The sequence below is a fragment of the Anomaloglossus baeobatrachus genome, chromosome 2, assembly GCF_048569485.1.
Source record: "Anomaloglossus baeobatrachus isolate aAnoBae1 chromosome 2, aAnoBae1.hap1, whole genome shotgun sequence".
Lineage (NCBI taxonomy): Eukaryota > Metazoa > Chordata > Amphibia > Anura > Aromobatidae > Anomaloglossus > Anomaloglossus baeobatrachus.
The window spans coordinates 229,332,689-229,358,081 of NC_134354.1; the positions used below are offsets into that span (position 1 = coordinate 229,332,689).

The 25,393-nt window shown below is 49.4% G+C and overlaps 1 protein-coding gene across 1 annotated transcript in view; it reads right to left on the reverse strand.

Moving 5' to 3' along the window:
* Positions 1-25,393, reverse strand: part of DSTYK (dual serine/threonine and tyrosine protein kinase) — a 141,732-nt gene that overhangs the window by 76,463 nt on the left and 39,876 nt on the right. Inside the window, exon 2 of the mRNA XM_075335684.1 lies at positions 13,238-13,626. Within this exon, the coding sequence (XP_075191799.1) occupies positions 13,238-13,626 (389 nt within the window). The remainder of the gene's footprint in view (positions 1-13,237; positions 13,627-25,393) is intronic.

Sequence of the window (25,393 nt, forward strand, 5' to 3'; positions counted from 1 at the left end):
GGTCCCAGGGCTGCATAGGCCGCCGGTAAGGCGGAATGATGTGAGATGCGCCCTCGAAGGAGCGCACCGGAGCCAGCCGGACGATACGCCGCTGGCACACACTGACAGAGCCGAGACCTGTCCCTTAATGAGGGATAGTCCTAGCTGTAGACCGGACTGTGGAAGGGACAGGAGGGTCGGCAAGGCCAAAAAGGCCAAAGGACACTACAGAGCTCGAGTCATAGTGGAGATGACTTCAGGAGGGATACCAGAAGTCGTCAAGATCCAGGACTCAAGAGCCACGCCGTCAATCTGAGAGTCCAGAATTCTGGCGGAAAAAACGGACCTTTTGAGAGAAGGTCTGGACGGTCCGGAAGATGCCATGGCAACACAACGGACAGATTGAGCAGGTCAGGGTACCAAGCCTGCCTGGGTCAGTCTGGAGTATGAGAATGACCCGACGGCCCTCTTTACTGATCTTGCGCAGGACTCTGGACAAGAGCTAGAGGGTGAAACACGTAAAAGAGACGAAGCTGGGACCAAACATGAACCAGTGCGTCTGCCGCAAAACCTGAGGATCGTGGACCACGGTTGGACAGCTGAAATAGTCTGTCTCGCAGTTTTCACGTCTAGGATGTGGGCTGCGGATACGGTGGACTAGGAGTCCCTCGTCCACTGAAGAATGCGTTGAGCCGCCAACATTGCCAAGCGGCTGAGTGTCCCGCCCTGGAAGTTGATGTAGGAAAACGCTGTCACGTTGTCCGACTGGACTCGAATGTGCCTAGCCGCCAACAGATGGTGAAAGGCTTAGAGAGCTAGAAATACAGCTCTGATTTCCAGCACATTGATCCAGAGGGCTGATTCGGACAGAGTCCAAGCGCCCTGCGCTCCACACGGTGGAGATATACGGCTCCCAAGGCGGATAGACTAGCATCCTGGTGAGGATCACCCGGGACGGGGCCAGGAAGGAGCGTCCCTGAGACAGAGTGGCCGAAGCCACCACTGAAACGAGCCCCTGGTCAGTGGCGAAGCCACCACCCCGTGGAAGGAGGAAGTTCGCTTGTACAGCGGAAAATATCCAGTCTCAGAGGACGCAGGAGAAACTGGGCAAGGAATCGCTTCCATTGACGCCACCATCTGACCAGCACCTGTATTCGGTGCCTGATAGAACGACGTCGACCGCCAGCGGAGGGACTACTGTTCGACTAAGGGCAGCTTCACAAGTGCAGACAGAGTCTCGAATTGCGTCCCTGGGAACCTCTGGTTCGAAGTCAGAGTGGACTTGGACAGAATGACAAGCCACCCGAATTGGTTAGAGTGGCGAGAGTGAGCGAAGCACTCTGCTAAGAGTCTGCACTGGATGAAGCCCCGACAAGAAGACCGTCCAGGGCAAAAGATCACTGCCAATCCCTAGAGATGCAGGACCCTAATCACAGCTGCCCCAATGAGAATACTCGAGGGGCCGTGGCTAACCCCAAGGGAAGAGCCACGAATTGGACCACTCCGATTGCAAAACGTAGCCAACGCTAGTGTGAAACTGCGATTAACACCTGCAGATAGGCATCTCTGATGCCGATGGCTGCTAGGGAATCTCCTTGGGTTATTGATTGATCCGGTGAAAAACACACGGAACAAGACCGAGACTCCATGTGAAAACGCCACACCTGACCATGCTTGAAAAGCTAAAGATCCAGGTCGGAAGGCACCGCCCTCTTCGGGGACTAGGAATAGATTTAAGCAGAAATCTCAGAACCGTTCCCAGTCGGGAAACGGTACAATTACTCCATTGGCCTGCAAGAATGCCACGGCCTGTGAGAAGGCGGCGGCCTTGGAGCCGGGGGGAGTTGACAGAAAAAATCTGTTTGGCGGGTGGATAGAATTCCATCCTGTAGCCATGGGAGATATAATTCCACACCCACTGAACGGAGACGTGTTAAAACCATACGTCGCCAAGTGGGAGAGCCTGCCACCGACCAAGGACGTTGTTGGCGTGGCTAGATAGCTCGAAGGAAGCTGACTCAGTGGCAGCATCTCCTGCGGTCTTCTCATGATGCAGCTTCGAGCGCCATTTGGGTCTATGAACCTTGGCCGAGCTAGTGGACGAGGCCGAGGGCTTAGAGAACAATCAGATGGAGGAACGAAACAACCGAAACCTCAACTGATTCCTGCCCTGGACAGGTTCCCTGGTTTAGGTTTGTGGCATGGAAGAACTCTTCCCGCCAAGAGCTTCCTTAATTTCATCCAGTTGGTTCCGAAGAGACTGGCCCCAACAAAAGGGAGCCCAGCAAGGAACTTCTATAGAAGCATCTGCCTTCCATTTCCGAAGCCACAGAAGCCTGCGGATAGCGAGGAAAGTAGCCGAGGCCACCGCAGTGCGGTGTCCAGCATGGCAAACATGGCATAGGATGAAAAGACTGAAGTCTGGAAGTTCAGGCAACCATTTCGGGCATAGAGTCCCTGTGAGGTAATGCATCTCCTCCAGAGAAGCAGAGAAGGCTACAAAAAAAACGCACTGCTGTAAAACTGAGGAGAACGAAGCTCCTGCCGCCCCCATACAGATTTGGCCAGAAGGACAACCTGGCGGACCGCAAAACCTTAAGTGAGGAGCCATCAGCCACTGACATAACGGTCCGGGCTGAGCCACCTGTGGTGAATGAGCCCACTTCTTGACCACCACTGGTGGAAAGGGAAAAAAACAGTCCTCAGAATCACGCTTCATGGGAAGCGACTGTCAGAGCGGACCCTGGGCTTGATCACAGTGGCCTGAAAAACTGGAGTGGTTAAGGAACACACATTGTATTCTCCTAGGCAAGGTAACTCCGGCGGATTGAGGTCCAGTACAAAATTAATGTACCGTGGGATCCTTATAGAGGTGCCGTCAGCCACTGATACAACTATCCGGGCTGAAAGTCTAGACACCGGAGGGACCACCCTTGGCGAATGAGCTCACTCCTTGACCACCTCTGATGGGAGGGGGAAACAGTCATCAGAACCCCGCTTTGGGGTCTGACAGGACAGGCTGTGGGCTTGGACACAGTGGGCTGAAAACTGGAGTGGTTAAGGAACACACTCCTTGTCCTGTTTAAGGTATACTGATGCCCTTCTGCCAGCGGGGAATACTCCCCTGATACAGGCGGATGGAGGTCCAGTACAAGTATAATGGACGCAATCCAATCATTAGCATCTGCGTCACCTACGGACAGATCAGTGGTACATGAAGTAGCGTCCGAGCCCCTGGTAGAGACATCCTCCTCGTCCAGTGAGTCAGCTCGTAATCAGAGCTGCAGGACGGGGAGGACAGGGGACCCTGCGTCTCCATGTCAGGAGGACGGGGTCTGAGACCAGAAGGGGAGTCCTCTGTGAGCTTTGCTGAGTGAGCTGTAGCAGAAAACGCCCTGAGAAGGGGGCTGCATGCTCAGCAGATTCCGGGACAGCCGATCCCTGGAAATAGCGGATTCTAGCCAAACCAGGGGTCAGCCACCGAAGCCGGAGCAGCTGGAGGGACCACTGATGAGCCTCCAGGCTGAGGGGCCACTGTGTTTATGAGCTCGGTACAACCGTACGAGACTACATGCAGTGCATAATAAAAACAGCCTTGCAGCCTTGCTCTGATGTGAGACGTGCTGCAGAGGTGGGGGCTCTGTCCTAGAATGGCCCCCAGCATAAATAAACAGATAAAATAAGCAGCTGCACAAAGCGGAGGTTGTGGCTGCCAGATCGTTTAAACATTTCTGTGCCCTCCAGTCCCTCAGCCCAGGCCCCCACTTGTCACAATGTGGAATCTCTGTGCCTATGCAGGCACAGAGAACGCTGAGAAAATGGCGACCGGAGCGAGGAGAGGGGGCGGGGCCTACTCTGAGAGCGGCAAATGAGGTAGCCAGGGGAGGGAATCCTTCCTCAGTGAGGAGTGTCCCTTCCCTGTGCTGCACAGCCGCTGGGCGGAGCCACACTGTCCCTCTGCATGACAGACATGCAGAGGCAGTGGAAACCGAAACTAGGCCTCAGGCGAAGCCGGGGCCTAGATTTAAACATGCGGCCGGCGTGCAGGCACCATCGGCGCGGTTCTCCAGTGAAAACTGGAGAACCGGCCGAAAATGTTAACACAAACATAAAAACACACTCTCCCCAATAAATAAAGTATAAAGGACCCCTGGAAAGACCACTTTCTGTGGTAATAACGTCTCATATACTTAGCTTGTGAGACGCAGGTTGCCAGGTCCCTGAGGGATGAGTGCTCCGTCCAGCAGGATCCTGAAAAAGGGCTGCGGATGGAGACCGGTCTCCTGCAAAGCAGTGAGAACCGTGTTGGCTCCCACTTCAAGCCAGAGCCCCAGGGGATGGTGAAGGAGCGCGGCATGAGAAGGCTCCAGCCTTGGAAAAATCAACCTTAACAGCACCGCCGACACAGTGGGGTGAGAAGGGACATGCCGGGAGTCCAGCTGGACCCGCTTTTCTTCCAAATCTTTGATCCAAAAGAAAAAAATCAAAAATCAAAATCAGAGACAGCATGTGTGTGTGACCTCCTGAAACACAAAGCATTGAACTGGCTAGGACTGGCTAGCAGGGGGTGTATATGCTAGGAGGGAGGAGCTACACGTTTTGAGTGTAGTACTTTGTGTGTCCTCCGGAGGCAGTAGCTATACACCCATGGTCTGGGTCTCCCATAGGAACGTTAAAGAAAACTCATTTTTCTGACTTAGTTTATTGGGTTGTTTCACTATTTTTGGGTGGGGGGGGGATAAAGGTCTCAAGAATGGACAGATCGCTTCCATTTCAATGTGGGGGGGGGGTCTGTACACTATATGTTTGTTTGTTTTTTTCAGTGAAATTATTACGAAGTTTGATTAAAAGTATTTGAAGCAGTTTTTCATGGCTGTAAACACTTCACCTTACAGCTATAAGGCTATGTGTCCACGGTAGAATGTACCTGCGGATTTTTCTGCCTGAAAATCCGCGACTTCCGCGGCAAATCCGCACCCGCGGATTTTTTTTTTTTTTTTCCCCATTCAAAACCAAAAATCCGCACCAAATCTGCACCAAACAATTGACGTGCTGCAGATTTTTCCGGATGAAAATCCGCGGCAAATCCGCAGCGGAAAAATCCGCAGCATGGACACAGCATTTCCAAAATGCCATTGAAATGGCTTGGAAGTGCCGCTGCTGCAGATTTTCGGGAAATCCGCGGCAAATCCGCGGCAAAATCCGCGGTAAATCCGCAGCGTGGGCACATAGCCTAAGGCTACATGCGCACGCTGCATCTTTTTGTGTTCACAAACTGCAGCCAAAACTGCACCTTGTCAGAGAGAGCCTGGAAATGTCACAAAAAACGCATGTAATTTTAGGTGCGTTTTTGGTGCGTTTTTCACACCCTGCGCTTTTGCTGCGTTTTTGTGACAAATGTTGACAAAAACGCAGGAAGAATGAACATGCTGCATTTTATTTGTCACAAACCTTTGACAAATAAAACGCTGACAAATAAACTGCAATGTGCGAATAGAAAATCTGACTTCTCATAGACTTTGCTGGGAAGTCAAATGTCAGAAAGTTCTGACAACAAAACTGAAGCCAAAAAAGCAGCAAAAAAGCAGCTTGCGCATGTAGCCTAATAACTATATAAAAAGAAAAAAAAAAAAGTTTTTACATATATCATATGCGAAGCTATAGTTATACAAATCAACGGCTGGGGGCCTTGGATCTCTGCCTGTATCCCCCGCTGTAAACAGGTTCAGAGCAGATATGGCGTGTGTACACAGAGTAATTAACAAATAGCTGTCAATGCTGGAAAATCATTTTGGCTGCATGCCTCCACCGGCACATGGGTGTTACACATAGGAGCGCTGAGGCTGTCACCTCTGGCAGCCATTGTCCGCAGAAAGGACAAGATAAAATATTTTAAAATTTTTATATTATAACTAGTTTCATACAATTCATGATCACATGCATGATCGGGGAACATATTCACATCTGTGGGTAAAATTACAAAAAGTTTTGGCCTATCAAAACGGCAGGTGGTGGCAGCGAAAAGTGGGGTGTGGATGTGAAAACTGACTGTGGGGTGCATTTCGTGACAGGTGAGTGGATGAGTGTGGGAAGCGGAGTCCCCCTTTACAGCATCATTTAAGGAACGCGTGTTGCGAGCAAGTGGTGTTCATGATGACCAGTTGGGGCAGCAGTAGGTGCGGTTCCTGGGAATAAAAACATATTTACACAGTTATTGTAGTTCATATCTTTTAAATAAAATGACAAAGGCCTTGTGCGCACTAGAAAATAGAATTTTCTTCAAAAAGTTCTGCAGGCTCTGAAAGATTTCCGCACCCGTGGGGGGGGGGGGGGGGGGGGAACACACCACAACTTGCACCGAAATCTGCATGCGTTTTGCTGCGGTTTTTCCGCAGGTTGGTAGTTTTGTTTTAATGCATTCAATGCAATAAAGCACATTAGAAAAAAAAAACAAAAAAACACACACACACACACACACACACACACACCATTTCCTTCTGAGATAGATGAATAGATAGAGTCCCTGTGAGCACACACTGCAGTGCTCACGAGCGGTAATGTGTTCACATTACCGACCGTGAGAAATTACTTGTAATTACCCCTGTAGTATTGTTACAACGCTGCATTCAGTACAGTGTGTCAGACGCGGCTGCAGAAGTCTGCAAGCGTCATGGGACCTGCGTGGATTATGCCGGAGCTGTGTGTTGGGAGCGGTTAATAAAGTGGTGAAAGATGGTTTTTTTTTGCCATTTATTTAAAATAAAGGATTTTTCGGGGGGGGTGTGTGTGTGTGTTCACTTTACTTAAGCTATAATCATGAAAGCTGTCTCAGACGCTGCCATGATTAAGCCTGGACTTAATGTCAGCGGATTGCTACCACTAACTCCTTATATTACCCTGATTGCCACTGCATCACGGCAATCTGGAAGAGTTGGGGACACTGGGACTGTCGCATAATGGATGAGACAGTCCTGGGGCAGCTGCAGGCTGATGTTCTTGGCTGCGGGAGGGGGGGGGGCGGCATTAACCCTGGCCCTCACCCTCCCCAGCCTGAGAATACCGGGCCGCCGCTGTGTGTTTACCTCGGCTGGACGGTAAGAATACAGCGGAGCCCGTGTTTTTTTTTTTTGTTTTGTTTTTTTTTATTTTTAATATGCATGTTTGATTCCTATGTGTATTCTATATGTCTGTGTGTGATATATGTGTGTGTTTACTTTCTGCTCCGCTTACTCTAAGGCTATGTGCGCACTTACCGGATTTTGCCGCGGATTTGCTGCATGTTTCGCTGCAGAAAATGTTCATAACATCTCTGCAGTGAATCACCAGCAAATCCTATGGAGAAAAAAAATCCTGTGCGCACTAGGCGGAATTTGACAGCTGCATGTTTTGCTGCGGGAATCCCGCAGCAAAAACAAGTGCATGTCACTTCTTTTCCGCACATCGCTGCGGGATTTCACTCCATTGACTCCAATGTTAATCATGAAATCCCGCAGTGAATAACGCAGGCAGCAAATTCTGTGCGGTTCACTGCGTTTTCCTGCGTTATTCCCTGCGGTATTTCGCGGTTTACCTCCGGTAATGTGCATCGCTTGTCTGCGGTTTTGCAGGGAAGTGATGTCATTACAGGAAGAGGAAGCCGTGCAGAGTAAACACACAGATCACACACACAGACATCACAGACACATAGAACACACATAGAAAGAAAACAGAAATATAGAAAACAAAGAACGTGGGCTCCGCTGCATATTTACCTTCCAGCCGAGGTAAGCACACAGCGGCGGGCCGGTATTCTCAGGCTGGGGAGGGAGAGGGGCAGGGATAATATCCCCTGCCTCACTCCCCCTCCCGCAGCCGAGAATATCAGCCGCAGCTGCCCCGGCACTGTCGCATGCATTATGCGGCACTACCGGAGTGTCCTCGGCTCTTCTTGCCACCGTGTAGCAGTGGCAGCAAGGTAATACAAGGGGTTAATGGTGGTGGGGGACCACCGCCATTAACTACAGGCTTGATCATGGCAGCGTCTATGTGGCAGCTGACATGATCAACCCGTAAGTAAAGTGAAAAAAAACACAGACACTGAAAAATCCTTTATTTTAAATAAAACAAACAAGCCTCGTTCACCCTTTTATTAACCCCCCCCCAAAGCTCCGACGTAATCCACCGCTCCGGCGTAATCCACAGGTCCTGCGCTGCTTCCATCCAGCCGCGACTGTCACAGACACAGCGCTGAATGAAAGCAGCAGACAGCAGAGGTAATTACCGGTCATTTCCCACGGCCGGTAATGTGAACTCACTGCCGACCGTGGGAAGTGCAGCGGTCATCTGTCTATCTATCTATCCCTCTATCTATTCTTCTGTCTATCTACTATCTCAGAATTAAATGACTTTTTTTTTTTCAATGTGCTTTATTGCATTGAATGCAATAAAGCACATCCCAACCCGCACGCGGCAAAACCGCGGCAATACCGCGAATAATACCGCGGTAAAACCGCAGCAAACCGCATGTGGTTTTCGGGTGCGGTTTCCCGCGGTTTTTTACCACGGGTGCGGTAAACTTTGAGAGCATGCGGAATTTTCTCAAGGAAATTTCATTTCCCAGTGCGCACAAGGCCTGTCATAATGACATCACTTCCCTGCACAATGCAGGCAGTGATGAACATTATGTCCCGAAAAACGCGAAATACCGCAGGGAATAACGCAGGAAAACGCAATGAAATGCACAGAATTTGCTGCCTGCGTTATTCCCTTCGGGATTTCACGATTACATTGCAGTCAATGGAGTGAAATGCCACAGCTACCTGTAGAAAAGAAGTGACATGCAATTGTTTGCTGTGGGAATCCCGCAGCAAAACATGCAGCTGTCAAAGTCCGCCCAGCATTTTTTTTTCCCATAGGATTTGCTGGTGAGTCACTGTAGAGATGTTAGGAACATTTTCTGCAGCGAAACATGTAGCAAATCCGCGGTAAAATCCACCTAGTGCGCACAGGGCCTAATTGTCCATGCAGTCTGGTCAGTAGAACACAGGGCCTTATTGTTCCTAGGGCTATGCTCACATGTCCAATCACCTGTTAGAATGGATCCAGCAGCAATCCATTGACAAGAGGTGAGCAGACAACTTTTATTTGTCAAAAGTAAAATGTCAACTGGATCAGTTTGGGGTGTTTTTTTTTTTTACATTGAACTCTATGGAAACTGATTGTTTCAATAGTTTTTCTTCTATTTGAAACTGATCCAAGAAGTAAAAATTGGATTTTTTTCAAATAAAAGATAGACTGATGAATATTTAACGGATCAGTTTTCCATATAAATTAATGTTAAAATCAGACAGATCCAGTTGAAATCAGTATTTTTATTGCTGCTGGATTTATCCTAATTGATGATTGCTGGACATGTGAACTTGGCCTATATGCGGCTCTCACAGTACATGATGTACCCCATCAGTAGGCATCCGCTGCCCAGTAATTACATTTCCGCTTGCTCTATCCAGACTCTCACCCATGCATGTTTATTTGTACATGAAACCAAGGAACTAAGTAGCAATAAGTTACGTCTAATATCTTATGGGAATAAAATTAGTCCTGTGGGAACAAAAAGCCCTCTGTCTGCGATCAGGGAGGAGACAGTCACAAGCATGGGAGAGACTGCAAGCTCTTCAACTGCTATACAGTATCTACAGGCCTTAATTTTGGCATAAAGAAAAACAAGCCAAAGTCCACACAGTGAATCTGACGTAAGTAAAGGGGTACAGAAGGCTAGGTTCACGCTTACGCTCTCTGCAGAGCACTACGTTGGGTTTTCCGCTGGAATCCCTGAGAAACAGGATTGTGAGATGAACCAGGACAGGGCCCAGACGTAGCTATTTGCTTTAATGAAGCAGGCCATGTTTTTTGTTCAGGTCAAAACAAACATGACTACTGCCAGGAAGGAGGCGGTCAGACAGTCATTCACTGCTTTGAAGCCGATGGAGCACTCAGTCAAGGTTCTCCTAAGACTCTTGTTTTATGGAGGTCACGACAAATCCCAAAGTAGAGCTCGACAGAGAGCACTGTCTAAAGTGCTGACAGGTCTATGGACAGGTTCGGCTGACGGTCTAATGTTATTGGGGGCATCGGCTGACTGTTGGTTGGGAGAGATGTCAGATTTCAGACTGCCAATTGCATGGTTCTCTGAAGCATCTTTTGGCCAACGGCCATCTAATGAGTGGCCAGCCCAAGCGTGAACCAAGCCTTAGATCAGACCTGGGCGTCTTAGCTCAGTTGGAGGCGTGGCCTGATTTGCGACGTTATGCCTCAGCCCCGCTCTCACTGTCGGGAGCTATGTATCCTGCAGTGCAGTGATAAGCAGCTGCCACGCCCCCCACTGCCAGTCACGCCTCCTCTTGCTGCCAGTTATGCCCCTCTGGATGCTGGTCACAGTCTCTGGATGCCTTCCATGGAGTCTATGCTGCTAGCCACACCCCTTTTGCTGTCGTCCACGCCCCCTCTGAATGCTGGACACACTCCTCGGATGCCTTCCTTGTCCCCTCCTGCTGCTGATGCTGGCCACGCCCCCTTTGCCTGCCCCTTCTACCCAGGATCCTCACATGTGAGCGGCTCATCTGCACAGCGGCCACTTCAAAAACGGAGGTAATGTGAATCAGTACCAGCAGGGAGAGTGCAGAGTGCCTGCAGGAGGGGGGAGCAGTGTGAGTGCAGGAGGACAGTGCAGAGTGAGTGCAGGAGGGAGGAGCAGAGGAGCAGTACTTGTGTCTTCTCAGGTCCCCCCTGTGCCTGCAATAGAAGAAGCAGACACTCAGGGGACACAGAAGGCAGCCAGAGGAGCCCTCAGGCTCTGCTGCTGCAGTGATACCAGCCTGTGCCCTCAGCACCCCTAGGGCCAGTATGTATGCTCCCCACTGGCCACCAGGGCCAGTATGTATGCTCCCCACTGACCTCCATATTTTCATTGAATCTTTGTATTGTTTAACTTACTGTTTATTATTTATTTATTTATAGCGCACCATTGATTCCATGGTGCTGTACATGAGAGGGGGTTACATACAGAATACATCTACAAGTTACAATAGACAGACTAGTACAGAGGGAAGAGGGGCCTGCCCTTGCGGGCTTACATTCTAAAGGGTTTTGGGGAGGAGACAGTAGGTGGGGTGTAGGTGGGGTGGCAGCTCCGCACGGTGGTGGGGTCATTGAAGATTATAGGCAGTTCTGAACAGGAGGGTTAGTGCATATACTATATACAGTATTGGGCAAAACTGAGTTTATTATATTAGTCCGGCCCTCTAAAACCATCCCAAGTTCTCATGTGGCCCCATGGGAAAATTAATTGCCCACCCCTGCCTTAGCTGGATGGCAAAAGTAAATGCAGGTCAATATGCCTACAGTTTCCTGCCTGGACTTGGGGAAGGGGATGAATTCTAAGGGGTTTTTTTCCCCTTTCATTTAAAACATGACATATATGCTGGTTTTTGTTTATTAATGTCCTATCCAAATATTTTTACTAAATTTACCAAAGCTTTGACCTACAGGGAGCCCATTCATAGAGTTTTGTGCATTAAATGCCAGTATGGCATATTGTTGGGGGAAAAGCATTCTAAACAGGACTATGTTAAAAGTTGCAATTTCAGCATGATATCTGAAAAATGTACAGTACCCAGAGTGAAAGAGCCCAGCGGCATCAGGTGCATCAGCAGCGAAGGTGTCTGGCCACACCAAGGGGCCCCGAGCATCACATTTTGGTGTGGTTAGTGCTATTCAGCAAAAGGTTTTCCCATCAATCTGCACCCTTCTGTGGCCTCTAAAAGTCAGAGCTGTCAAAGAAGAGGACGGTGGAGATCGATGCAAAGGAGCACACGTGTGTACACTGAACTGTGTCAACACAAAATGACTGATCAAACCAAGCAAGAAGCTGGGCGCATCCTTGGCATAGCAAGTCTCCCTTGAACTAAGGTGTAGTAACTTTTGATGTCAAAGGACACTTGTTAAAAAGGGTGGTTTTTCCTTGAATAGAATACAGGTCATTGCTTCATAATCAATTTTGTAATTGTGAGTATTTATAAACAAAAAAAAAAAAAATTTGTGTAGTTTGTCAGCAGTCTACAATATATATATATTATATATATTATATATATATTATATATATATATATATATATATATATATATATATATATATATATATATATATATATATATATATAGTGTTCTAGACCTTCGTAGCCTGTAATTTCTGGCTGACCATATTGGGGACTAACAGCAGTGGTATATGGAATCTGCCATCATGTCCTACCGGCTTCTCACATGAATGTGCACAACTCGCTCATGCGTACTGCAAGCTTTGTGACAGCGTGCCCGACAGGCCGTGCCAGGCCAGGTGCATAGATATATTGATCAAGTGAATGATTCAGCCTGGTATGTACAGACTATGCAGTACAAGCAATGAAGCTCCGTGCAGGTATCATATCCTTTATACATACCAGGGTTCACAAAATGAACAAAAATGCTACAGATCAAGGTTTGTGGGTGTCATTTTTCTGGTTGAAAAATCATGTTTAAAAGGGAACCGTCAGGTGGACAGCATGAATCAGAGCCGTTTACATTACTCGCTGAAATCCTCCAATGTTTTATAGAAACTATTCTTTGAAGGTCTGGCCAGGATCATAGCTAGATACTAGACTAATCCAGTTCCACTGCAGAGAGACTATCCCCCAACATGGCTGCAGGCGACTGATAGGAAAAGACCTGTCAGTGTATAGGTGAGGCAGAGACCTGTCAATCACCTGCAGTGGCATTTGGATAAGCCGGATGAGAGCGGCGCTGGACTAATCTGGTCTCTGGTTATGATCCCTGGTCGGATCTTCAAAAGTATATTTTTCTCTGAAACTCAACAAAATTTCAGAGAAAAAAATTTCCTTTGTTGCGGTTCATGCTGCCTGCGGATTGGGAACTATGAATCACCTGACAGCTTGCCTTTAAAAATGTGACCATTTACCTGGTCTAACACATTCTGAAACACCAACATCAGCCATAAAACCAGTACAGATTCAACTCTACATTGCCTCTAAGCGAGGTCCGCAGGATTAGGATGAGATATAGACCCACCGATAGTCACTTCCTTTATTAGAAAACATTGTATGAAGACCATCATAAATACAATCACAGGAATAACCATTTTTACTGTAAAAAAATTTACCTGGAAAGCCATTTAATAAGTTATTTTCCCCATATTCTGCTGTCAAAAGATAAGGTGACTAGATACCTACCTGAAGCAACTGATGTGGTAGAGTCACCTCAAGCTCTGCCACCCTGTGCGCAGGATCCTCCTCATCCTCTGGTATCTCCAAGTCTTCATCAGGAATGGTGTGCCACTTGCCCTGATGGGCTACTAACTGATGTACGAGTTCATACTGCTCTGGCAATGCCAAGCTCACCAGTGTCCTTTGCCCATGCCTAAAGCGGATGCGTCTTCTCTTGCAGGTTTCTGGATCGCAACAACCATCCACTGGTAAAAGGTGATCCCCTAAAAGTGCATTGACCAATCTGCTTCTAGCACTACAGTTCTGTCCCAGGACAAACAGACATGGCCGACAGCGAACTGTCCCCTTCAAGTAGTCTTCTTCTTGTCTTGAAAAACTCATGCAATTCAGCTGACCTGGGGGTAAAAGAACAAATGCCACAGAGTTAAAAAATTAATAAAATCGTATAGATGTTGAAATTTCAGATAAATATATAGCGCTAAGTGGAATTTCTATCTAGATATTTTCTCAACCTCTTGATTCCTCAACCCTCTACACGTGACTCTTCAGGTAGTCAAATAATGGGAACCTTCAGAACTGCTCAGGTTTAATCTTGAACCTCGGGCACTATTGTCACTAGTCTATATATAAAAGAAAACTGGACTAACAGGTTTTTACAGGGGAAACCCCTTTTACATCTCCTTGTCAGCAACCATCATCTGTAAGGCTATGTGCGCACGTTGCGTAAATACATGCAGTTACGCTGCGCTTTGCAGCGCAGCGTAACTGCATGCGTCCTGCGTGCCCTGCACAGTCTATGGAGATTGTGCAGGGGCCGTGCGCACGTGGCGTTTAAGAGCGCAGCGCTTCGGCTACTGCCGAAGCGCTGCGTAAAAAGAAGTGACATGTCACTTCTTTCCTGCGCTTTGCCGGCAGCTCCTGCTCTGTCTATGGCAGGAGCTGCAGGCAGAGCGCATGGAATTGGCTTCACTACGGACATTTCTGCAGCGATCTAAAGCGCACATGTGCTCTTCAGATCGCTGCAGAAATTTCTGCAGGGCTAGTACGCAATGTGCGCACATAGCCTAAAAGGCACACAAAAGAAAGTTATATACAAAAAGTGAAACCAGTGGCCAAACTATCCTAGTTGAAATGAACTTTGAGTCCGGCCTCTAGTGGCCAAACCAACAAGAATAGGCATCCCAATACCTCCTTTAAAGTGAAGCAGCAGTCAAGAAGGTATGCAGGACGCTCAATGGAACAGATTGACACCAATTCCAGGACTATCGTAACGAGTCCCAAAGACTTTGATAAGAGCAATAGTCACACACGTGCTCTGCTTCTCTATTCAGATGGAGGACATAATACTCTTGCGACCAGTGGGTTTTTGTTTTTAACGGGACTGTAGCACAGAATGACTTGATGTACAGGCACTCGGGGAATCATCGCATGGCCAAACCCTAAGGCTAGGTTCACACACTGCGTTTTTTTGACGCTGCGTTTGTGCGTTTTTTTGCGGCAAAAAACGCACAAAAACGCACCAGTGTCAAAAAAGGTCTGATGTAATTTCCTTCTTCAATATGTTCTTCATTCTCCACTAGTGTATGCAGGAGAGCAGACAGCTGCAGAACTACAAGGCTCAGCATCCTCCTTCCAGGACTGTATGCAGGATTTCTTTGCTCCCTCCCCCCCCAAACAAAAAAAATGACGTGGGCTTCGCCATATTTTTGTATGCTAGCCGGGTACAGCAGGCAGGTACGGGCTGCCCCCAACCCCCAGCTGCCTATTTGTACCCGGCTGGGAACCAAAAATATAGAGAAGCCCTTTTTTTTTTTATTTCATGACTTTCATGAAATTATACAAAACAAAAAAAAAAAAAAAAAGAGCTTCGCTTAATTTCTGTGTCCAGCCGGGTACAACTAGGCAGCTGGGGATTGGAATCTACAGTGCAGGGTGCCCATGATTTCTGGGCACCCCCGCTGCGAATTGCAGTCCGCAGCCACCCCAGAAAATGGCGCTTTCATAGAAGCGCCATCTTCTGGCGCTGTATCCAACTCTTCCAGCTGCCCTAATGCCGGGTGGCTCACTGGGTAATGGGGTTAGGGCTAGCTGTATATTATCAGCTGGCCCTAAGCCCGAAATTCATGGTGTCACGCCAATATTAGACATGGCCACCATGAATTTCTAGTAAAGATAAAAAAAAAAAAAAAAAACACAACACAGAAAAATATTTATTGGAAATAAAACACAACACAATTAGTGACTCCATCTTTATTGAAATAAAGAACCCCCCTCCGCAGTAATCCTGGGTCAAGGGTCCTGCGCCGTCCAATCCAGATCCAATATCATCTGATCGGTTTGCTGGAAGGCAAAGCGATCAGATGATGTGTCAGGATCAAGTGCCTGAATCACACATCAGCCGATTGTATAAAAGCCGTTTATACAGTCAGCAGATGCATCGGTGCAAAAGAAAAAAAAAAAACCTCACTTATGTGCTGATTACCGGCAGCTCCTAGAGCGAGTCTGATCCCGTCCGATCGCTGCAGGAGCTGCCGGTAATCAGGGATGAAGTCTCCTGACGCATCCGCTGATAGGTTAAACCGGCCGGACGCTGGCATCAGCCCGAGACTTACGATCAGCTGATGAGTCAGGTGACTGCATCAGGTGATCCATCGCCAGGTCCTGCAGGCATACGTACCCGGGGAGACTGCACACACCCGGAGCGGCGGTACCGGGAGGAGATGGGAGCGGGCATGGCACCGGGAGTCTGCAGACAGGGGAGTATGACTTTTTTTCTACTGTTCACTTTTGATTTCGCAGCCGCTTCCACCTCCCGCCCGAACATGGTGCCGCACAGCAGCATACATGCACAGGACGGGAGGTGGAAGCGGCGGTGACTGTAAGGGAGGATTCACGCTTCTGTGTTTACTTACAGAAGGAATCCTCTTTCTGTACACGTCACTTTACTACCCCCCTCCTGCGTTTATAGCTGCGTTTTTGGTCTTAGAAACGCAAAAAAACGCAGCTATTTGCGTTTCTCATTGCGTTTTTCAACAACCCATTGCACTCAATGTATGAAAAGCGCAGTGAAAAACTCGGGAATAATTGACATGCTGCATTTTTGTGGCACCACAAAAACGCAGCTGAAAAAAAAAACGCTGTGTGCAGACAGCAAAAATGAAAACTCAGACTTTGCTGGGGAAGCAAAGTCATGCAGTTTTCTGAGTAAAAACGCACTCGAAAACGCACTGTGTGAACTTACCCTTAAGTGCACCTACCACCTGTCTTCCATCTCTACCCTCCCTGCTCTTTGACAGCTGTAGCTTCATAGAGACAGCGAAAGACTTCGGGCCGTTTCACACATCCGGCATTTCACCGGATGCCGGATCTGGCAAGCATGCAGTACAGTAGATTAATTTAGGCTGTGTGCACACGTTGCGTTTTTTACCGCGGAAACGCTGCGTTTAGAACCGCAGCGTTTCAGTGGCAAATTGCATGCGTTCAGCTTTCCCAGCAAAGTGTATGAGAAAGCCGAAAAATCAGTGCACACGCTGAGTTTCTAAACGCAGCGTTTTGGATGCCAAAAATCGGTGCGGAAAGAAAAGCAGCATGTCACTTTTGCGCGTTGTGGCTGTGTTCACTCCCCCATTGAATCAATGATGTGGATCAGAACGCAGCCACACCGCAGTGAGCTGCTTTTTTGTTGCGGTCCGCGGGCTTTGTCGGCATGCCAGAACGCAGGCATTTACCTGGAAGTGAGGTCAAGAGGTTTCCTGTTGACCTCACTTCCCGGCAAAGTACTGGAAAGCCCCCGGTGTCGCCAAAGTGCCCGCCCCGACCCCCCTCCCGAAAATCCAACATGGCCGCGCGCACAGTAGCGCACCGGCCGCCCTGCTCCTATGATTTCTGTTGCATGTGCCTTGAGACATGCGACAGAAAAATGCCCCCCAGGCCCTGCCAGGTCACCCCCTATTCCCCCCGGTATTCCCCCTTACCTGTCCGGGTCGCAGCGCTGATCCCCCGCGGCCCCCTCCTCCTTCACAGTGCACGCTGGCCGGTCACATGAGCAGAGCAGCTGACAGCCAGCACTGTGTTCAGAGAGCTGTGCTGGCTGCTCGGCACTCTGCAGCTGTAACCCCGGGGAGAGTGGGTGCAGATTTTTGGCACCCACTCTCCTCAAATGGAGGGTCTGCCCTCCTAGAAAATGGGGGATACGTTCCCTGAACGTGCCCCCATATTCTAGAAGGTCCAGAGGCGACGTGGGACGTCCAAATGGATTTCTGCGGACCCATTTTTTTTTCCAAATTATTTGATTAAATTGGAGAACAAGGGAATGATTTGGGGAGTGTTTTTTCTAATAAAAAATGTGTCATTTTTTTTTGCTTTTGTTTACTGTCAATTAGTTAGGTCTGGTATCTAATAGACGCCGTGACATCACTAATTGCTGGGCTTGATGCCAGGTGACATTACACATCTGGTATCAACCCCATTTATTACCCCGTTTGCCAATGCACCAGGGCGCGGGATGAGTTGGGGCAAAGCGCCAGGATTGGCGCATCTAATGGATGCGCCACTTCAGGGCCGCGGCCTGCTATTTTTAGGCTGGGAAGAGTCCAATAACCATGGCTCTTCCCACCCTGAGAATACCAGACCCCAGCTGTCAGCTTCACCTTGGCTGGTGATCTAATTTGGGGGGACCCCACGTTATTTTTTTTTTTTAATTCTTTATTTATAAATAAAAAAAAAAGCCTGGGGACCCCCACGCCATTTTTTTCATTTTTTTTTTTTTTTTTTTTGGATACATACTAAGCTAGGCACCCTTTAGTGCCATATGAAAGGTACTAAAGGTGCCAGCTTAGAATATGCAGGCGGGGGTGGGACGTTATATATATTTGACATCCATTCATCCATTGACGCTTTTTAGGCTGTGTGTCCACAATCAGGGTTTGCAGCGTTATGGGTGCTGAGGGTTTTCCCTGCGTCCATAACGCTGCGTTGTGCAGTAGAAGCACAGTGGAAGGATTTTTGGAGATCCCATGCCCACTGTGCTTCTTTTCTCCGCAGCATAAACTGACCGGTGGCGTGGCTTCCCGAGCCTCAGCATGTCAATTTATGCTGCGGCGACGAGAGTGTTCTCTGCAGGTAGAAATAGAGCTAAAGTCCACAGCAACCTGAACCCAAATCGTGGGCATGGGCAGCTGCAGGAAGGCTGACACTGTGTACTAGACGCCGTGTCGCTGGATCATGGCCACATAGCCTTAGGCCTCTTTCACACGTCAGTGATTCTGGTACGTTTGTGCTTTTTTCTAAACGTACCAGAATCACAGACATACGCAGACCCATTATAATACAACAAAGATTTTGTCCCCAAATCAGGCAACAAATGAGTGGTTCATGTTAAAATATAATTTTTATTACATACTTTAAAAACACATTACAACCATTAAAAAACAGAGAATAATCCTGTGGGGACCTGATATATACCCAAACACAAAATAAAATAACATTCATCAACAGGAATCTAGTAATAATAATATCTGGCTTGCACGAACCCTGTAATTAATTAGTGTATATCAAATATATATATATATAAGCTATGATACACGAGATAGATATTGCAGTGCCAAAAAAAAAAAAAAAAAAAAAAAAAAAAATCACATTATTGCATGCTGCCCTGTTTCCCATGGGGTGGAGGGACTGATCACCCAGACCTTGTGATTATTTACAATCAGGTAGCTATTTTGGCTTAAAGTTAATTAGGAATTGTTATTCATTGCAACAGGGCGAGTAGGCAATAACACGATATCGGCACTTTAAACCCATTTAGTGTGGTCTATATAATCATTTCTCCTTATTGTGGATAGCGCCCCAGTGTCTGTATGGTAGCTTACTAGCAGCATGACTATGTATAAAACAATGCATGGGAAACAGGGCAGCATGCAATAATGTGATTTTTTGGCACTGCAATATCTATCTCGTGTATCATAGCTTATATATATTTGATATACACTAATTAATTACAGGGTTCGTGCAAGCCAGATATTATTATTACTAGATTCCTGTTGATGAATGTTATTTTATTTTGTGTCTGGATATATATCAGGTCCCCACAGGATTATTCTCTGTTTTTTAATGGTTGTAATGTGTTTTTAAAGTATGTAATAAAAATTATATTTTAACATGAACCACTCATTTGTTGCCTGATTTGGGGACAAAATCTTTGTTGTATTACTTGTTACAAGTGGCATGAGTTATTTTGGTATCTTGTTGATTAAAAAGACCCATTATAATGAATGGGTCTGCTCACACATCAGTGATTTCTCACTGCACGTGTCTCCGTGCGGCGTACCCGCGTGTGCGTGATTGTCGCACGGAGACATGTCCATTTTTTTCTGGCTTCACTGATGTTCCACGGACCACGCTGTGGTGTGGTCCGTGAAACACGTGCCAGAAAAAACGTGCTTTTAAAATAAAAATCATTTTAACTCACCCAGCGTCCAGCGATGTCCTCTGCAGCCCGTGCAGCTTGCTGCTTCTGAGCCGGCTCATTGTCGCGCATATTCATGATGCGCGACACAGCCGACCTGGAAGCAGCTGCTGCGGGGGTCAGCACCAGCCGGATGCTGCACCGCGGGAGCGATCAGCACCATGGAGAGCGGGAGCGGGCGCAGGTGAGATGATTACTGAGTGCAATCACGGGCCACGGAGAACGGAGCCCGGATTGCACTTAGACAACCCACGTGTGCCGTGAATCACGGCACACGGAGGGACAAGTGCATGTTTTACACGCCAGTGAAAAACGTCAGTGTTTTTCACTGACGTGTGAAACGGGCCTAAAAGTGAGAATATTGTTGCTACAGCAACATTTTGGGTGAAGTAGCTGTGGATTCAAAATGCTTAATATACTCCTGAATAAAATCCTTGAGGGGTGCAGATTCCAAAATGGGGTCACTTGTGGGGGTTTTCTGACGTATAGGTACCAAGGGGCCCTGCTAATGTGACATGGTGCGCGAAGTTTATTTCAACTTTTCCAAAATTCAAATGGTGCTCCTTCCATTCCAAGCCCTCCCATTTATCCAACAGAATGTGGAGAAGGAAATGACACAGGTTTTTTTTTCCAAAGGTCTGTGTTCAACCAACTTTATTAACACTGACAAGTCTTAAAAGGAAAAACGCATGGAAAAGCGCATGAAAAGCGCATGAAAAGCGCATGAAAAGCGCATGAAAAGCGCATGAAAAGCGCATGAAAAGCGCATGAAAAACGCATGAAAAACGCATGAAAAACGCATGAAAAACGCATGAAAAACGCATGAAAAACGCATGAAAAACGCATGAAAAACGCATGAAAAGCGCATGAAAAAACGCATGAAAAACGCATGCGTTTGATGAGTTTTTCTCAAAAAGCATTGTTTACAATTCTCCCCTCTGCCAGAGGGTGCGTTTTTTTCCGCGCTGAAAAAAAAAAGCAACGTGTGCACATAGCCTATGCGCGCACGTTGCGTACTAGCCCTGCAGAAATTTCTGCAGCGATCTGAAGAGCACATGTGCGCTTTAGATCGCTGCAGAAATGTCTCGTAGTGAGCGCCGATTCCATGCTCTCTGCCTGCAGCTCCTGCCATAGACAGAGCAGGAGCTGCCGGCAAAGCGCAGGAAAGAAGTGACATGTCACTTCTTTTTACGCAGGGCGTCGGCAGTAGCCGAAGCGCTGCGCTCTTAAACGCCACGTGCGCACGGCCCATGCACAATCTCCATAGACTGTGCAGGGGACGCAGGACGCATGCAGTTACGCTGCGCTGCAAAGCGCAGCGTAACTGCATGTATTTACGCAACGTGCGCACATAGCCTTACAGTGGAAGCGCGACACCATGCGGTGTGCTTCATGCACAACCGCATTTGTCCACATGGTGTCACGCTTCCACTGTAAATTAATCTACTGTACTGCATGCGTGCCAGATCCGGCGAAATGCCGGATGTGTGAAACTGCCCTTAGATTGAAATAGGAAGTTGGAAAGGTGCACATACAAAAAATTTGGCCCCGCCATGATGCACCGAGTACTGGTCCTTGGTTTGAACAGTCATTCTGTGCTGACAGTCCTTTAAATGCTATTAAACTTACAGCCTTTGAATTACCGTATTTTTCGGACCATAAGACGCACTTTTTTTTCCCCCAAATGTTGGGGAAAGTTGGGGGTGCGTCTTATGGTCTGACTATAGGGCTGCGGCTGGGAATGAGGGTGCTGCGGGTCATCGGGGGCACGAGCAGGCAGCAGCAGCGCCTGCCGTGACACGTGGGCCCGCTCATTACATATGCACGCCCATCCTCCCGCCCATCTCTCAGTGCTGAAGCCGGCACGGACAGGTGGGCGGGAGGACAAGCGAGGACACGCGCATAGCAAAGAGCCCGGCCGCATGATCACCCCTGGCAATTACAGCCTGGAGTGATCATGTGCGGCTGTATTCACTGCTCCCCGCGCGTCATTACCAGCGCGAGGTGCAGTGAATCAGTGTACTCACCGTGTTGTGGAGCCGCCCCCCTGCTGCACGCGATGTCTTCCTGTCTGAGCCGGTCAGCTGATCTGTGCTGAGCCGGTCAGCTGATCTGTGCTGAGCCGGTCAGCTGATCTGTGCTGAGCCGGTCAGCTGATCTGTGCTGAGCCGGTCAAGCTGATCTGTGCTGAGCCGGTCAGCTGATCTGTGCTGAGCCGGTCAGCTGATCGGCACAGACAGGAAGACATCGCGATGCAGCAGGGGAACGGCTCCACACACACAGGTCAGCGTGCCAGAGGGGAAGATGTGATCGGTGCTGCAGGGAGTGAGGAAAAGGTGAGTATAAACGTTTATTTTTTTCTCTGTGCTATAGGATACAGGCCATATACCAGGATGGTATATGAGCACGATGGGGGCATATAGCATGATGGGAGTATATGAGCAGGAGGTATGGGGGGGGGTATGTGAACAGGCTGGACGGGGGGGTGGGGTATGTGAAACAGGCTGGACGGGGGGGGGGGGGGGGTGGGGTATGTGAACAGGCTGGACGGGGGGGGGGGGGCGGGTATGTGAACAGGCTGGACGGGGGGGGGGGGGGCGGGTATGTGAACAGGCTGGACGGGGGGGGGGCGGCGGGTATGTGAACAGGCTGGACGGGGGGGGGGGGGGGGGGGGGTATGTGAACAGGCTGGACGGGGGGGGGGGGGGGGCGGGTATGTGAACAGGCTGGACGGGGGGCGGGTATGTGAACAGGCTGGACGGGGGCTGGGGGCGGGTATGTGAACAGGCTGGGACTGGGGGGGGGGGGTATGTGAACAGGCTGGGACGGGGGGGGGGGGGGGGTATGTGAACAGGCTGGACGGGGGGGGGGGGGGGTATGTGAACAGGCTGGACGGGGGGGGGGGGGGTATGTGAACAGGCTGGACGGGGGGGGGGGGGGGGGGGGTATGTGAAACAGGCTGGACGGGGGGGGGGGGGGTATGTGAACAGGCTGGACGGGGGGGGGTATGTGAACAAGGCTGGACGGGGGGGGGGGGGTATGTGAACAGGCTGGACGGAAGGGGGGGGGGGGGGTATGTGAACAGGCTGGACGGAAGGGGGGGGTATGTGAACAGGCTGGACGGAAGGGGGGGGGTATGTGAACAGGCTGGACGGGGGGGGGGGGTATGTGAACAGCTGGACGGGGGGGGGGGGGGGGGGGGGTATGTGAACAGGCTGGACCTGGAACCTGGACGGGGGGGGGGGGGGGGGGGGGGGTATGTGAACAGGCTGGACGGGGGGGGGTATGTGAACAGGCTGGACGGGGGGGGGGTATGTGAACAGCTGGACGGAAGGGGGGGGGGGTATGTGAACAGGCTGGACGGAAGGGGGGGGTATGTGACAGGCTGGACGGAAGGGGGGGGGGGTATGTGAACAGGCTGGACGGAAGGGGGGGGTATGTGAACAGGCTGGACGGAAGGGGGGGGGTATGTGAACATGTGAACAGGCTGGACGGAAGGGGGGGTATGTGAACAGGCTGGACGGGGGGGGGGGGGGGGGTATGTGAACAGGCTGGACGGGGGGGGGGGGGGGTATGTGAACAGGCTGGACGGGGGGGGGGGGGGGGGGGTATGTGAACAGGCTGGACCTGAACCTGGACGGGGGGGGGGGGGGGGGGGGGGGGGTATGTGAACAGGCTGGACCTGGAACCTGGACGGGGGGGGGGGGGGGGGGGGTATGTGAACAGGCTGGACCTGGAACCTGGACGGGGGGGGGGGGGGGGGGGTATGTGAACAGGCTGGACGGGGGGGGGGGGGGGTATGTGAAGAGGCCTGGACGGGGGGGGGGGGGGGGGGGGGGTATGTGAACAGGCTGGACCTGGAACCTGGACGGGGGGGGGGGGGGGGGGGGGGTATGTGAACAGGCTGGACCTGGAACCTGGACGGGGGGGGGGGGGGGGGGGTATGTGAACAGGCTGGACCTGGAACCTGGACGGGGGGGGGGGGGGGGGGGGGGGTATGTGAACAGGCTGGACGGGGGGGGGGGGTATGTGAACAGGCTGGACGGGGGGGTATGTGAACAGGCTGGACGGGGGGGGGGGGGGGGGGGGTATGTGGACAGGCTGGACCTGGAACCTGGACGGGGGGGGGGGGGGTATGTGAACAGGCTGGACAGGGGGGGGGGTATGTGAACAGGCTGGACGGGGGGGTGTATGTGAACAGGCCTGGACGGGGGGGGGGGGGGGTGGTATGTGAATAGGCTGGACGGGGGGGGGGGTATGTGAACAGGCTGGATGGGGGGGGGGGGGGGGTATGTGAACAGGATGGATGGGGGGGGGGGTATGTGAACAGGGTGGATGGGGGTTTATAGCAGGATCATATACAAGGCAGGAGGATCATTACCAGGATGGGGTACCTTAGTAGAGAATTTGGGGATATTACCCCCATAACAGTGTCAGCAGCAGATCCTCGCCCCATAAACAGTGTGTCATGACCACATTTTTTGCTTAAAGTTTTTATTTTCCCATTTTCCTCCTCCTAAAACCAGGGTGCGTCTTATAGTCCGGTGCGTCTTATAGTCCGAAAAATACGGTAGATGATCATTTTTATCATGTAAAGGAAAGCCATAATCTGACAATAACATAACATTATGTTTGTCAGGATTTGCCTTCACAAGAGATTTTATTTTATCTATACAGTGGTGTGAAAGTTTTTGCCCTCTCCTGATTTTATTCTTTTGATCATCTAAAACTTTTCAGTGTGACAATCATGCAAACATTTAAAATATTAGACAAAGATCACAAGTAAAACACAAAATGCAGTTTATACATTAAGATCTTTATTACTGGGAATAAGAAATCCAATTCTACAGGGCCCTGTGTGAACAAATGATTGCCGCATTCCCCTACCCCCCCCCCCCCCTCGTTAAAAACAAATTAACTGTGGTTTAGCACATATTTGGGAAGAGGAGTTCAATTTCCTAGCCACACCAAAGCCTTTATTACTGCCACATGTGCTCAATCAAGAAATAACTTAAATAGGACCTGCATGACAAAGGGAAGTAGATCAAAAGATAATCAAGAGCTAGACATTATGCTGTTCCAAAGAACTCCAGAACAAATGAGAAAGCCTGGAAGAGGTTATAAAGCCATTTTCTAAAGCTTTGAGACTCAAGCAAACCACAGTGAGAGCCATTATCCACAGATGGCAGAAACATGGAACAATGGTGAACCTTCCCAGCAGTGGTAGGCCTACCAAAATTACCCCAAAAGCACAGCAACGACTCAAAGAGGTCACAAAAGACCCCACAACACATCGAAAGATCTGCAGGCCTCACTTAGGGTCAGTGTTCATGACTCCACCATAAAGACTGACCAAAAATGGTCTGCCTGGCAGAGCTCCAAGATGAAAACCACTGCTGAGCAAAAAGAACAGAAAGGCTCATTTCAGTTTTGCCAGAAAACATCTTGATGATCTCCAAGACTTTTGGGAGAATACTCTGTATACAAACAAGACAAAAGTTGACTTTTTTTTGGAAGGTGTATGTTCCATTACATCTGGTGTAGAAGTAACAGCACTTAATAAAAAGGAACACAAGAACAAAACAAAAACATTGGTGATGTTAATGAGATGGTCTGGGCTGTTTTGCTGCTTCAGGACCTAGAGGACTTTGCTGTGGTAAATTGACCCATGAATTCGGCAGTCTACCAAAAAAGTC